Source organism: Pongo abelii, chromosome 11, assembly GCF_028885655.2.
Source record: "Pongo abelii isolate AG06213 chromosome 11, NHGRI_mPonAbe1-v2.0_pri, whole genome shotgun sequence".
NCBI lineage: Eukaryota > Metazoa > Chordata > Mammalia > Primates > Hominidae > Pongo > Pongo abelii.
This window is the reverse complement of record NC_071996.2, coordinates 19721630-19738023: the sequence shown is the minus strand read 5'-3', so window position 1 is coordinate 19738023 and position 16394 is coordinate 19721630. Positions and strand designations below refer to the sequence as shown.

General features: G+C 39.6%; 1 protein-coding gene across 7 annotated transcripts in view; it reads left to right on the top strand.

Annotated features, from left to right (window-relative positions):
- The window catches only part of UGGT1 (UDP-glucose glycoprotein glucosyltransferase 1), a 107083-nt gene that overhangs the window by 65752 nt on the left and 24937 nt on the right, over positions 1-16394 (top strand). For all 7 annotated transcript variants that reach the window (XR_008522705.2, XM_024243409.3, XM_024243408.3 and 4 more), the window contains 8 exons: positions 1266-1364; positions 2097-2120; positions 2964-3058; positions 5215-5421; positions 6185-6316; positions 6938-7068; positions 10500-10595; positions 16023-16125. Coding sequence is in view for 6 of the 7 variants with exons in the window: in XM_024243409.3 (XP_024099177.3) it covers positions 1266-1364; positions 2097-2120; positions 2964-3058; positions 5215-5421; positions 6185-6316; positions 6938-7068; positions 10500-10595; positions 16023-16125 (887 nt within the window). In the remaining variant the exon portion in view is untranslated. The remainder of the gene's footprint in view (positions 1-1265; positions 1365-2096; positions 2121-2963; positions 3059-5214; positions 5422-6184; positions 6317-6937; positions 7069-10499; positions 10596-16022; positions 16126-16394) is intronic.

Sequence of the window (16394 nt, the reverse complement as noted above, 5' to 3'; positions counted from 1 at the left end):
GTTTCAGTAGAGCAAGGTGAGCGTGTTGTGGCTCTTCATCCTAAGTATTTGTTGTTTTCATCATTTTTATTTAAATTTGAAGGGTTGTCTCTGGAATACACATGAATAAGGAACATAATAGCGGTTTTGTTTTTGAATTTCCTTTTCCATTGAGTGTTGCAGCAATGAGCTATGAAACAGTGCTAGTCCACAGTGGCAAAGATGCCACCTGTCAGCTGAACATAGTGCAGACATCAATTAGGAGGCCCTGGCATCCTTTTGACCTGGTGGTGGCGGCACCGTCACCCAGGTTTCTTTGGCTTTGGCTGTCCTGGAACCTTTTTAGTAGGATAATAATTTTTACCGGCATGGTGTGCTCTCCCTTCCCCCACATGATATCATGGACCGTGTGTGACTTATTTTCTACTGTTCTCCTGGATAGTATTCTATGGATAGTAGGTGTTCAGTGTGCATTGTCGAGTGACAGTGTAGATGGATGAGCATGTGCACAGATGAATAGATGTGTGGGTAGGCAGGCAAGCTGTGTCTGACAGACTGTGATGAGAAGACTGACATTTGTATAGGGTGCAATAATGTTTAAGATTGGGGAGATTGTTAGAGACAGAGAGTTTACAGTACTAGGCTGGAGACCATTTTGTAGCCTGTAAGAAATTACTGGGTAGTTTAGAGCAAGAGAATGACGTGATGAAACTGGAATTCTAGGAATAATAATCTGAGGGAAAATGAATAATGAGGATTGCCCTTTGACACTAATTGGAGAAGGGATATACGCAAAAAGAGTGAAAATGACCTTTTATTTCTGTTAAGGTTTTAAGAGGTGATATTTTGTTAGACCTGAAAAATAAAAATTAGTTTTCTTATGTATTTTCTCTTTTACCCCTGCTTCCTCCGTAGGAAGGGGAAGAGCTTACTCCACTGGTTGGACTAGGGAAGGGAGAAATGAGTTAAGGGGATCTCTTTGAGATTGTTCTCCAGTTGACAAGTGACAGGAATGGGAATAGGATGAATTTCAGCCATTAAACTGACACATACTTGTATGATAGCTGTGTGAGATATGTATGTTTTCATCAGCCTTGTGTCTTTGATGTGTAACTTCAGTAGGGATAGGGGTCATGTTGTGAAGTTGTTCAGTAAACATGGAACTTAATATACTTCACTCACACATTTCTATAAATGTTATATTATGATCAAGTCAGGTCATCGGTTGAATATTAAGAATAGATTGAACTGGAACTAATATATACGTATTTCATTTTTTCTCCCAGATAACTTCTTTGTGGATGATTATGCTAGATTTACTATCTTGGATTCCCAAGGCAAGACTGCTGCTGTAGCCAATAGTATGAACTATTTGACAAAGAAAGGTAATCCATTTGAGGCTTGTTATCTTGCATTCAACATTTTTTTTGAAAGTATTTGTATATTCATCTTAATTTGCAAATCAAGAGAAAAAAGGGAAAGAGACTTCATAATTTTTCTTATTTCTTATAATGCTTTGAGTCTAGAACATATCTATTTAAAATTTAATTCTTTGTGTATTTGTTGAAAATAAACATTTGTTTAAAAATTCAAATGTCTTCGTAAATTTTGTATTACCTGTTTTACCTTTTGACTTTAGTCAAAAAGGGTTTTATTATTTTGGGGTTTATAAGATAAAGTTGATTTTAGAAAGCCTTGTATAATCTTTGAAGCTGATTTTATGTAGAGGTATTTATTTAGGCTAAGATTGTGTAAAATGACGCCCTGTAGTGGCGGACAGATTCTGTCCCCCTGGGGTCAGTGCTTCAAAAAAGCACTGGCTGTTATTTTAAGGCAGCTATTTTTACCGCCTTTTTTAATCCCCGGTGTGGTCTCTCCCTGAGAGAAGTTCTGGTTTCTCAGCTATATGTAAAGTACAAGCAATTACTCCATTTGGTTCTTTAAAGAAACTGTTTCTTAGGGTACTGGGACAGCACCATGACACCGACAGGACTAAGCAGCAGGAAGAACCATAGACTGTGTTAGCCGTTGTTTAGACTTTCGATTCTTACAGTAGGCATTCATTCCAGAAATGATACTTTGTTTTTTTCTACTCTTTTCTCTTTACCTTTGTCCAGGAATGTCCTCCAAGGAAATCTATGGTAACTTAAAACTTCAGAATGTTCTATTTCTTAATTTTCTTCTTTGGTTTTGGTGACCATTGTAATTTAGAATTTATCAACACTTAATTGTACTGTTTCTGGAATCTGTGGGTAACAGGAAGCTATATCAATGTAGATAATTTTTTTTTTTTTTTTTTTTTTTTTTGAGACGGAGTCTCATTCTGTCACCCAGGCTGGAGTGCAGTACCGTGATCTTGGCTCACTGCAAGCTCCACCTTCTGGGTTCAAGTGATTTCAAGTGATCCTCCTGCCTCAGCCTTCCAAGTAGCTGGGATTGCAGGCACCCGCCACCACGTCCAGCTAACTTTTTTGTATTTTTAGTAGGGATGAGGTTTCACCATTTTGGCCAGGCTGGTTTTGAACTCCTGACCTCAAGTGATCCACCCGCCTCGGCCTCCCAAAGTGCTAGGATTACAGGCGTGAGCCACTGCACCTGGCCAATGTAGATAAATTTTGTATAAACATTTGTAAAGAATTAGTTTCAAAAAATTACAAATTAGTATGATTAAAAATGACAATATGTTACCCACATGTTCAAAGGCTGTTTTTCATTTTACATGCTAACAGATGCCCAGACCAGTGCATTAATCAGTAGAATTAATCAGTGCATGTTCCTAGTCTGCAACTAAACTCTGTGGAAGATTCCCCTGCTTTCATTATAATAAAGGTTTACCACTTTTTCTTCTATCTTTATTAAGCTTGTCATTTTCTTCTTTTTGCATGGTTCTTACAAATTATTTGGTCAATTTCATTTTCAGAATGTTGAAACACAGAATGTGCTTTTCTCCTCCAACTCAGTTAGCTGTTTTTGTTTTTCTACAGATGATTCTTTTATTAGGCCAGTAACTTTTTGGATTGTTGGGGATTTTGATAGCCCTTCTGGACGGCAGTTACTGTATGATGCCATCAAACATCAGGCAAGTATCTATGACTTCATTTTATATTTTTGTTTGTGGCTGTAGTTGTCCTCATGGGCTTCGCTGTGCGGCTCGGATTGTTCAGTGGGAGTTGGGAGTCCTGCTTTCTTAATGCTCGAGGGAACAGAGTATTGTATCTCTAGAGATCTGCCAGCTCTCAAGAGAAGAGATTTAAGACTACAGTATCCAGGCTTTGTTGAACGGGATAGATTCTTATAGAGAAAAGAAATAAATAGTGAGATCATCATAGACAAGTTTTATTGCATACCTTTTCATGTTCTTGGAGCAGAGTTGCTCCAACAATTGTATTGTGTACTGTATCGGGGAGATGGGGTCCTTACCATGACAGAGGTCTGGACGTGGGGGCAGTAGCACACAGGAATGGTAGTGTGTGCGTTTAGTAGAAGTAGATCCAGATGCACTGAGGGATACACACATAGGTGTTCTGAAAAGATATGCTGCCATTAATAGTCGGGCTTGAGTGAGTGGCAATGGCAGGTGGTTGGGAAGCAGCTGATTCTTCTGGAGAGTGTCATCGTTAGAGGATGAGATGTCAAAATTCTTTTTCCTGGGCTGTTTCAGTTTGTGTCTTCATCCATACCTCACAACCCTCCTCATGATCCCCTTTCCGCTCTGTACCTGGGAAGGTTTACTGAAATAGGGAAATATCCAGGTGGTTTCAGTTTTACTCACATGCCGAGTGCCTTTATTGTTCAAGGAGTGGACCAAATGCTGTGGTCAATTTGAAGTTAGAACAGGGCAGTTCTAGCTAAGGGCGATAGTTATATGTGAAAGGCACTCCAACACAAATACGTAAATCTTCAAATGGTGGTAGGGTAGGAGAATGGGGAAGGAGAGTTGCATTTTTTAATAACTATTTTAATTGAAGTAAAGTGTAGGTTCACAAGAAGTGCTCAAATCATAGGACACACAGTGTCACAAAGAGAACACACTCTTGTGGCCACCACTCAGGTCAGAAAATAGAGAATTCTCAAATTCCTGAAAGCCCTCCCACTCTTGTGCCCATCCACATTTGTGCCCAGACACCACCCCTCTTCCCTCTTCTCATATTAGAGAATAGGTTTGCCTATCTTTAGGTTTATTAAAATGGAATCTTATGCCATTTCATTTGTGTTTGGTTTCTTTACCCAATCTTTTGTGAGATTTATTCATGATGTTATAAGTAGGGGTATATAGTCCTTTTTCATTCTGTAGTATTATATCATATGGCTGTACCACAAAGTTTTATTTGTTTAAGTTATGTGAAGGACAGTTGGGTTTTTAGCTTGGTGCTATTATAAGACTGCTGCGATGAATATTCTCTTATGTCTTTTGGTACACCCAAATATAAATGTCTATTGCTTATGTTATTGGTACAAGCCCTTTTTTGGCTTTGTGTGTCCTGGGTATATTCTTCCACTTGGATTCTTGTCTTTTCACCCAGGGAGAGATTGAATTGTACTAGGAATGTGGGAGGCCGTATGAATGAAGAAGGGTTTGAGCAGAGCACTGAAAACATTTCTAAAACAAGCGCGTTAGAAGAATACAAAATATGTTGTATAAGAATATAAACTGTGTTGGGTAAAGATAGAACTCTGAGGGTCTGTAATTTATGCTATATTTACCAGGATGGTAAGAAATGAAGTTGGAAAGGTGGGCTGGGGGCCACTTCATGTAAGGTTTTGAATGCTTGACGATGGCATTTTAATTTTATTCTGAATGCGGAGGAGAACTATCTGAGACTTTTTTTTTTTTTTTTTGAGACTGAGTCTTACTCTGTCATCCAGGCTGGAGTGCAATGGTGCGATCTTGGCTCAGTGCAACCTCCGCCTCCCGGGTTCAAGCGATTCTCCTGCCACAGCCTCGCGAGTAGCTGGAATTACAGGCGCCCGCCACCATGCCTGGCTAATTTTTTGTATTTTTAGTAGAGACAGAGTTTCACTCTGTTGGCCAGGCTGGTCTCGAACTCCTGATCTCGTGATCCGCCCGCTTTGGCTTCCCAAAGTGCTGGGATTACAGGCATGAGCCACTGCGCCCGGCCTGAGACTTTTAAGAGAGATATTATTTGCTACTTATTGAACATGACTGATGTTAATGCTGCTTTTCAAGTTCAAAAATATCTACAATATGACTCCCATTTCCCATTTTGTGAACAGAAATCCAGTAACAATGTTAGAATAAGCATGATCAATAATCCTGCCAAAGAGATAAGCTATGAGAACACTCAGATCTCCAGAGCAATCTGGGCAGCTCTCCAAACTCAGACTTCCAACGCTGCTAAGAACTTCATCACCAAAATGGCCAAGGAGGGGGCTGCAGAGGCCCTGGCTGCAGGAGCTGACATTGCGGAGTTCTCTGTTGGGGTAAGGCTCTGAGCCTCTCATGAGGCTGCCCCATTTTGTCTGCCACAGAAGCTCACCCACTGCAGCTTACGTGTCCGGTTCATGATCATGATTTGTCATTTTAGTCCTGAGTCTCAGGGAATTTTTTTTTAATTTGGAAGAATATTTCCAAGAAGTAATTCTGTCACATTCCCTTTATTACTTTTAACCTTGCCTATCTTTCGTGTGGTGCATGATTTGAGTTTTTGTGTGTTTTAAGTATGGGGCCATTTGTTATGCACAGTTTTTAAAAGAGACAATATGGCTTATTTATAGAGCAAAAAACGGAGATTTGAACCACTTACGGGTTCAAGGCTTATATGTTCTTGATGTGTTTCCAGAATAAGCCTGTGTTTATTCATTTGTATTTTATGTTACTTATTTTTTTGACACAGTTTTGTAGTTTTTAAATTTTTTACAGAATGATGAGTATACAGTATTTGACATTTCAATTAGGAAAAGAGGCTGTCACTGGAAATTAGCAGGATTTAAAAATGCAGAGTAAAGGAATGATGAATAGTCTGCTAGTCGAACAAATCACAGGAAAAGATAAGGAAATAGCAGTTACTCTAAGTAGTAGGGAGATGGCGGGGAGACTGGAGAATTGACACATCTTAATGTTAATTATGAAAATTAGTTATTACTTTCCAGGGAAAGAAATTTTATGGTTTATTCACTGTGTTTATTTGTTTATATGGTTTGCTTAATAACGACTGTTTTTCCTTAATAATGATTACTTTCCTAGGGAATGGATTTCAGTCTTTTTAAAGAGGTCTTTGAGTCTTCCAAAATGGATTTCATTTTGTCTCATGCCGTGTACTGCAGGGATGTTCTGAAGCTGAAGAAGGGACAGAGGGCAGTGATCAGCAATGGAAGGGTGAGGATTTGTCAAGCTTGACTTCACATTAGATCCGTGAACAGTCTTTGCAGCATTCTCCTCTGAAGCTAGTAAACTCTTCAAACAGTGCCACTCTTTTTTCAAAGGTGATTGGGGCTTATGAAGTGCCATTGATGTTTCTGCCTCCTATTTCCAAGGAGCTGTGCTTTTTGACATAGACAAATATCCCCATATGGAGCCTTCCTGCTGTCCATTTGTGTCCTGCCATTGTGCGAGGCGGTGAGAGTGTGGTGGCTCTCAGAAAATCAATCAGTATGGACTTTGACACATAAAGTAGCCTTTGTTGTTTTTATTCAGGGAGAATTAATGAAAACTACGTTACGATTTTATTTTACTTTGGAGTTTGCTTACTGTAACATACTGTGATGTACACAGGTTTACACTGTGTCCTTGAGGAACTGATAAGTAAATAACTACAAGTACTTGTTTTGGGCTTTACTTTGTATTATTTCACTGATGTTATCTAGACATGTACCTGTCTCAGGTCTTTAAGGTGATCTGGCGTATGAGGTAGCCTGAGGACGCCAGAGGGTTCCTTACCAGCTTGCTGAGTGCAGGCAGCCTTCCAGAGCTAAGCGCCTGCTCTTCTCTCCTTCACAGATCATTGGGCCACTGGAGGATAGGGAGCTCTTTAATCAAGACGATTTCCACCTCCTCGAAAACATCATCTTAAAAACCTCAGGACAGAAAATAAAATCTCATATTCAACAGCTTCGGGTAGAAGAAGATGTGTAAGTTTTGCCATAGGAGGAATTACAGGAGTTATATAATTGGACTTTCCTCATTGATCAGTTAGAATTGTATGTTGTTACTCATACTACATATCCCAAGGTGTTTTATTTCCAGTTTTAAAATCTAATAATACTCTTCAATGCCAGTTTTAATGTATGCTTCTGTTGAAACAAGATACTTTCTTTTGTAGGGTACTATTTAAAGAACTGAATTAGTTCTCTCTTTTTATTTTTATAATTTTTGGTTGTGGAAAATTTCAAATATATGCAGAAGTAAAGAGGCTAGTTTATTTATTACCTGGAATACTTATGTAAAGTGATACTTTTCATCATTATCTATTTGGTTACCCTTCAGTTTTATGTTGTTCAGGAAAGGAAAGGCAGTTTAATCTTTCTTTTATTTACCAGTGCAGAATACTGAGTTGTTTCCTTTGTATCTTCAAAGGTGATGATGAATTGGTTGTTGTTGGTTTTTTAATTTTAATTTTCAGTGTTATTATAAGCTGATATATTTGAGTGTGTTATTTTCTTAACGGAAGAAAATAAATTGTTTGGAGGGACCCTGGAGTCCATTGTTACATATATGTAGTTTCTGCATTAAATATCAAGTGACTATGTAGTTGGAGGATCTATTTCTATGTTTAATTGTTTGAGGAACCACAGTACCTTTCCCACAGTGGCTGTACCATTTTACGTTCCCATTGGCGATGCTCAAGGGTTCCGGTTTCTCCACATCCTCACAACACTTGTAATTTTCTGGGGGGTTTTTTGTTTGTTTGTTTGCTTTTTATAATAGCCATCCTTGTGGGTATGAAGTGCTATCTCCTTGTGGTTTGATTCACATTTCCCTAACGATTGGTGATGTTGAGCATCTTGTCATGTACAGATTGGCCATTTATATATCTTTGGGAAAATGTCTATTCAAGTCTTTTGCTCATTTTTAATTGCATTTTTTTTTGTCGTTGAGATGTAGCAGTTCTTTATACATTCTGGATGTCACTTTCTTACTAGATACATGATTTGTAAACATTTTCTCCCATTCTGTGGAGATGTGTTCTTTGATGCATAGTTGGAGGATATAAAATTTTAAAGTTCTGCTTGAGAGGTTGCAGTGAGCCAAGATTGTGCCACTGCACTCCAGCCTGGGTGACAGAGTGAGACTCTGTCTCAAAAAAAAAAAAAAAAAAAAAAAAAAAAAGTTCTGCTGGGTTTTTTTCTTATATCATCATGCTACAGAGTTCAAGAGCATGTTTTAGAGAAGTGTTGACTGGGATAGCTGTCAAAGTCAGCTGTTGCCATGTCTTGTATGACCTAGGAAGAAATCGTTTCTTCCTACAAAGAAGGAGAGGATCCCTCTTACCTCAGTGGCTCCTGAGTGATGCCCCTTGTCCCGACCTGTGAAACGCTTCCCTGATGTAGGCCAGGAGGTACTCGTGACTCGAAGCAGCCATGTCACAGGCATAGGCTTGGTGTGGCATGCTGTTGGACCACTGCAGGGAGCTCCTTGGGGTCTTCTTGGGCTATATAATTGCCAGACTGTGCCTATAGAAGACTTGCCTTTTGCCGATGAGAGATGGCTCTCGATCTTTCCTGAGTGAATTTAGGGAAATCAGGTAGTCATGGGGCCAAAAGACTAATGCTAAAACTCTTAGGCTTCCCAAAATTACCTTGTCTGCATTGGGTTTTCATTAGCGCCCGCTTCCCCGTGACAGCCACAGCTATCATTCATGACCCAATCTGCATCCCCAAGGCTGCCCTGAAGCTTGGCTCTGTACACTTTGATCATTGTACTTCATCAGCCTTCAGGGAGTTTCTTGTTGGCCTGCTCACTCCAGTCCACATAACCAAGTGCCCCTTGACATGTTTTGTAACCATGTTGACACATCACAGGAAGAGAATGGCCTGTATTGTATATATTGGGCATTTATATTGAGAAGTTGAACCGAAATAGTTAATTTGATATATTTGCTGGGTTCATAGAAAATGTATAGGCTTAATTACAGTTCAAATACATTCACAGTGCTCTTTTAAAATTCTTATTTAGGATTTAGTCTTTGATTCAGCAAATTGGAGTTTTTTTTTTTTTTTTTTTTTTTTTCTGGTTTAGTTCAAGATCTTTTTCAGTTAGAAATCAATTTTAGGCCAGGCGCGGTGGCTCACGCCTGTAATCCCAGGACTTTGGAAGGCCGAGGTGGGCGGATCATGAGGTCAGGAGATCGAGACCATCCTGGCTAACATGGTGAAACCCCGTCTCTACTAAAAATACAAAAAATTAGCCGGGCATGGTGGTGGGCGCCTGTGGTCCCAGCTACTCGGGAGGCTGAGGCAGGAGAATAGCGTGAACCCGGGAGGCAGAGCTTGCAGTGAGCTGAGATCGCGCCACTGCACTCCAGCCTGGGTGACAGAGTAAGACTCCGTCTCAAAAAAAAAAAAAAAAAAATCAGTTTTAGAAGAGACAGGGACAATAAAATTCTTTTTAAAGTGGTTTACTTCAGTGTTAATTGTAATAGTGAAATTAGAAACAACATAGATGTTCAATAGTTAGTTTAATATTTAGATTATTTTGTGTCTGTAAATATAACATTATGCAGTCATAAATATGGTGAAATAGGCTGGGCACAGTGGCTCACGCCTGTAATCCCAGCACTTTAGGAGGTGAGGCGGGCAGATTGCATGAGCCCGGGAGTTCAAGACCAGCCTGGTCTGTACTAAAACCCTATCTGTACTAAAAATACATAAAAAATTAGCTGGGCCTGGTGGTGCACGCCTGTAGTCTCAGCCACTCGGGAGGCTGAGGTGGGAGAATCACCTGAGCCTAGAAGGTCGAGGATGCTGAGATCGAGCCCTGGGCAACTAGTGTGAGACCCTGACTCAAACAAACAAACAAAAATATTGAAATATCACTGTATTTATTAACCAAGGAAAGGATTTTTATAATATGTTTTTAAGTGAAAAAACAGGCTGCCAGTATAATTTGATTATATGTATTTGAAAATAGAATTATAAGCCAAAATATCAGAGCTTATTACTTGATATTATGTGTAATTTCAATTTTCTGCTTATATTTATTTTCCAGTGAATTATTACTCTAATAGTCATAAAACATAATAGTTTTAAAAGGACAAGGGAGAATGTAAATAATACTGACAGCCTGTAATGGGCCAGGGCCTCAGCTAGGTGCATTGCAGAGTTGTGCAGTTTTACTAGAGTCATGCAGAGTGGGTGCTGTCTCCATTTCACATGTGGGAAAGTGAGTAACTTCTCCAAGGTTATACCACTAATCACTCTTTCTCATGCCTATCAGCACAGATTTTATACCATGTTCAAACCATCTTGTTAGAATTCAGTATTTGGGCTGATGATATGTTTGGCAATAATTGGAGAACTTTCAGTTAAAAAGATACTAAGATTTCTCTAACCCCTTCTTTCAGGGCAAGCGACTTGGTAATGAAGGTGGATGCTCTTCTGTCAGCGCAACCAAAAGGAGATGCAAGAATCGAGTACCAGTTTTTTGAAGACAGACACAGGTATAGAATTAATGTTGAATTTATGCATATTCTTGAATATTAAACTCTTACGTTTGCCTTTACCTCAGCTCTTTCATTTTTCCATATAAGATTTATATATAAGTTCTTATAGGAATTGAACGTTTGTTTGGTGTGCAGTTTTCACATGTATATATTTGTGTTCATATGTAAAATTCATATGCAAATCTCAGTTGTATGAAAACTGACATTTATTTCTAAATGAATCTGAAATAACTCTGAGTGTACCCTTGTAGTAGAAAATAGACTGCATTTAATTAAACAGAGAAGTTGTACTTTTCTTAAATTCGAGAGTAAACACAGGCAGGTCAAGGTAGCTCATGCTTGTAATTCCAGCACTTTGGGAGGCCAATGTGGGAAGATTGCTTGAGCCCAGAAGCTCGAGACCAGCAAACAAAGGGAGACCCTGTCTCTACAGAAAAGTTTTAAAACATTAGCTGGGTGTGGTGGCATGTGCATGTTGTCCCAGCTACTCTGGAGGTAGCGGCTGCAGTGAGCCATGATCGCATCACTGCACTTCCAGCCTGAGCAACAGACTGAGACCCTGTCTCACAAAAAAATAAAGATTGGCTGGATGTGGTGGCTCATGCCTGTAATCCCAGCACTTTGGGAGGCTGAGGCCGGCGGATCACCTGAGGTCAGGAGTTTGAGACCAGCCTGGCCAACGTGGTGAAACCCCATCTCTACAAAAATACAAAAATTAGCCAGTCATGGTGGCAGGTGCCTGTAATCCCAGCTACTCGGGAGCCTGAGACAGGAGAATCACTTGAACCCAGGAGGCGGAGGTTGCAGTGAGCAGAGATCATGCCATTGTACTCCAGCCTTGGAGACAGAGCAAGACTCCATCTCAAAATCATAATAGTAAGATAAACAGATTATTAAAGTACTTGCCTCATTCATCTTTTATTGAAAACTTTTTTTTAAAAAATAGAACAGGGTTTCATTCTGTCATCTGGGCTAGAATGCAGTAGCGTGATCTCAGCTCACTGCACCCTCCGCCTTCTGGGCTCAAGTGATCTTCCTACCTCAACCTCCTGTGTAGAAGGGACCACAGGCGCTTGCCACCATGCCTGGCTAGTTTTTGTATTTTTTATAGAGATGGGGTCTCATTGTGTTGCCCAGGCTGGTCTCAAACTCCTAGGCTCAAGTTATTCACCTGCCTCAGCCTCCCAAGGTGCTTGGCTGAAAACTTTTGTTTTAAATAAGCTTAGCATAATGAGGGAGTTTGCCTTTTTGTTCTTCACTTTTTTGTTTTGAAAAGTTTAAAGCCTAGAAATAGTTGAAAGACTAGTATAATGAGCACCCAAATATCCTTCACTTAGATTCACCAGTTGTTGGTGTGTCACATTTGCTTTATCTCTGTCATCTGCACATGTGCATGTTTGCATGTGTCTGCATGTGTGTGTTTGTGTACTACTTCTAGTAACTGCTTTAGTAGTTTATTTATATGTTTGCATACACACATGGTCATATTTTTTCCTGCACCATTTGGAAATACATTGCAGACATCCTGATGTAACATGTCTGTCGTTTTCCGCATGTGTATCCTGAGTGCTAGGACTTCTCCGCAGTACTGTTAACTGACCTCAGAAATGTAACCTTGATACAGTAATATTAAAACACAATTTCTATTCACATGTCTCCAGTATCTTTGTAATGACCTTCTACAACTGTTTTTTGTATTTGTTTTGATCCAGATTACATATTACAGAGTTGTGTCTCTTTGGTCTCCTTTAATCTGGAAGAGTTCTTTGCCATTTTTGTTTTCTAGTCTTTTGTCTTTTATGATGACATTTTTTAAGAGTCCAGAACAGTTGTCTTAGGGAATGTCTCACAGTCTGAGTTGTTTCCTCATTATTAGATTTAATTGTTTCTAGGAAAGAGCCCTGTGCAGTAATGTATATAGCCTTTGCTGTAGCTGGCAAGTATATACATATACACTGATTGTGCCTCGGAATCCCCAGGGAGGCTTTAAATATAGATGCCTATGTCCTACTCCTCTGTGATTCTGAGCTGATTAGTCTGGCATGGATTGGACTTTGGTTTAGTGGACCTGTGTTTTTTTATGACCAATCCTTGTGGGGATCAGGTGTGCATGGTCAGATTATTTGATGATTGTAGGCTGGAATGGAGGCCCTCTCTGTTTGCACTGGTTGTGTGTCCTAATTTTTTATGTCAGCAGTGGGTGAAGATTCTTATGGCTCCTGGATAATCCTTGTTGAATTTGGCCGTTAGCACCCAGATTGCACCCATTTTCGCAACATTTTTGTGAACTTTCAGGAAGTAACTCATTAGTCACCAGCAGGAGGAAACCTTTCCTAATCAACCTGCCATCTTATTTACCCTTCTTGCCCAAGGTAGCGAGTCTTGAGCAAAGACCTCTTCCCTTTTTAGAAATCTTCTTCTCCATGGATCTCCATGTTTTGTATAATTAAAATACCTTAATTATAAATTCTGTTATGAGACAAATTATAATTCCTATTAGAGAAGTTCCTCTTATTGGGAGTTGTGTCAGTTAAATGAATGTTTATTACACTTAACTCAGAAGTTTCTCATTTATGCTAGAAATAGGAAGATCTGAACCATCAGTTATGTATATTCTTGCCCTCAAAGTGTGGTCCATGGACCAGCAGCAAGACATTGTCTGGGAGCCTGTTGGAAATGCAGGCTTTGGACCCACACCAGTCCTGAGGAATCAGCATCTGCATTTTAACAAGTTGCTCCTGGGGGATTCCCATGTGCATTAATGCTACTAAGCACAGTATTCTTTGACATTTACTGTACGAACCATAGGCAAATGTGTATGATCTCCAAATCTTGTTCCTGTCTCTGTCACTTTTAGTTTTATTCTGGTCTTTTCTCTGACCAGTATAATGAATACATTTAAACATGATGTTGTTCATATTGTTTCCATTTCCACACAAATACTCCTCTTTCCTTGTTTTTTTTCGAGTCCCTTTTTCTTGTTCTAGAGATGTGGAGTAAGTAAAGGACCTCACAGGGTCAATTTCTGGTGTGCCTGTTGCTGATCACCTAGAACACTGCTGGCTCAGAATGTGAACATGTTGTGTGAATCTCTACCCCAAACCTGATGTGGGCAGGCATGACCAGATGTTACACTCTTGTGTAGAGTCCTTTTTGAGACTCTCTCTCTGGTTCCCTTGTGAGCCTTTGTATAATGCTATTTTCTAATGAGTTTTTCCTTCTAGAATTCTAGAATAGCAGAGAGGTGCAAATTATATTAGGGCAGTGGCTCTCAAAATTTGGCTTTTACTTAGAGAGCTTGTTAAAATGCAGATTGCTGGACCCGTCCCCAGAGTTTCTGATTCAGTAAGTCTGGGTTGGATCCTGACTTGCTTCTCACAAATGCCCAGGGGAAGCTGATGCCACTGCTCTGGAGCCACACTTTGAGAATAGTTGTATTAGAGTAACAGAAGTTTTGTTGTGTTAGAAGAATAATGATTGGCAGTGGACTTAATCTGAAATTGTTAATAATGCCAGAGATTGAAAGCACCTACCTCAAAACAGTTACAAAGCTATTCTGATGTTTATTTCCAAAGCAGTGAAGATGTGAAGTAACCTCCATGAGCATGTAAATTGTTTCCAGTTTTCTTGGTTATGCTGTTTTGTGGTATTCTTTTGTATTCATCCCACTTAGGTAAATGTTGTTTGGTAAAAAAAAGTAAAAGTAGTGGTTAGTATTGTAACCACATTATAGTATTGTTCAGAGCAAACAAAGTATAATGGTTTAAACAGTTAACGGTTTTCAAAAATTGGGTATAATTTTAAATCCTTTCAAGTTAAGTCCTTTTAAAAGTTCATTAGAGGTCCCTGCTCCTTTTAAGTCACCAAAGTCAGTGTGACTTCACAGGGAGTCCATGCAACAGGAAGTTACTATTCAGTTAAGAACAGACAAGGGGGCTGGGCATGATGGCTCATGCCTGTAATCCCAGTGCTTTGGGAGGCCAAGGCAGGCAGATCACTTGAGGCCAGGAGTTCAAGACCAGCCTGGCCAACATGGCAAAACACCGTCTCTGCTAACAATACACAAATTAGCTGGGCATGGTGGCATGCGCCTGTAATCCCAGCTACTTTGGTGGCTGGGGCACGAGGATTGCTTGAGCCCGGGAGGTGGAGGTTGCAGTGAACCGAGATCACGCCACTATACTCCCAGCCTGGGTGAATGAGCGAGACTCTGTCTTTTTTTTTTTTTTTTTTAAAAAAAGGACCAGGTGTGGTGGCTTATGCCATTGCTTTGAGAAGCCAAGGCAGGAGGATCACTTGAGGCCAGGAGTTTGAGACTAGTCTGGTCAGTATGGTGAGACCTGTATCTCTACAAAAAAATATAAATTAGCCCAGCATGGTGGCATGTGTCTGTAGTCCTAGCTACTTAGGAGGCTAAGTTGAGAGATCATTTCAACCCAGAAGTTAGAGGCTTCAGTGAATCATGATCACGCCACTGCACTCCAGCCTGGGCCACAGAGTGAGACCTTGTCTCTAAAAAAGTAAATAAGGAAAAGAACAGGCAAAATATCTATAACTTAATGCTGACGAAGGATGTGGTGAAATTTATTTTTTGGCCTTGTAAATTTGTTTAGTTCTTCAGGAAATGTGGTTGACAATACTTATTAGCTGCAAAGTATTTGTATCCTTTGTCTCCATAATCTCATGTCTAGCATTTCCTTGACTCTAAAGAAATTTCCAAATGTGGAGAAAGTTGGTTGTACAAATTGTTTACAGGTTGAAAGCCATCTCTATGTCCAGCAGTAAAGAAAAGCTGGAGTAAACTCTGACAGCCTCATTTGATAAATAGCATATTATTTCTTATAGAGGATGCTTGTTGTGTAACAGCATGTGGAAATCTATGCTACAGTAGTGAGAGATGGAAGGAAATTGTTTTGAAATTGCTAATCTGTATCTACAACTAATGTTTATACAGGCATCTATAAAGGATTACGTAGAGATGCAGCTAAGTGGGCTGGGATAGTGAATATTTTGTGATTATATTTTTCCTTTTTCTCTGTTTTGCAGGTTTTCTGGAATGTTCTTTCATTATTTTTTAAAAATTGATTTATTCTTTTTCTTTTTGTACTCTTCTTGCCAAGAAGTAAAAATTGGCATAATGTTATCAGAAGCTAACTTCAGTAGCTTTTCTCAGTTTTTGGTTAAATACAGTTGCAAGCTGTTTTTCCTCTCTTTACATGGACCTTTCAGTCCATTTCAGATCCATTATTAAGGCTTTGCAATCTTTGGGATAGACAGAATCATATAGTTGGCCACTGTCATAGTCTAGTCTTTCTAGATCTAAAGTTCTTTGAAATGCTAAGAAGGTTGAAGGTTATATTGTACAAAAAAAACTTGTGTTTCCTGTGTCCTCCAGGTTAATGTTTTATCCTTGTGATCTTTCAGTGCAATCAAACTGAGGCCGAAGGAAGGGGAGACATACTTTGATGTCGTGGCTGTCGTTGACCCTGTCACCAGAGAAGCACAGAGACTTGCTCCTTTGCTCTTGGTAGGAACGCTGTGCAGGAGGTGTACATCACCTTTGTTTGAAGTTGTCACATGCTCTGAAATTCACTGAGAGCTTTGTTTTCCTTAAGTTGTCTTCAACAGGCACTGGACAATGCTATGGGGTTCTAGGGCAGAGCAATCTTTACAAAGATTGACAGTGGCTGTGAAACAACCTCACAGCCCTAGAAAGTTGGTGCAAGTGTGGTTGGCTGCCTCATGTAATTTTAAAAAGTGATTAACATCCTCATTTAGAGTAAAACATCCTGGAAT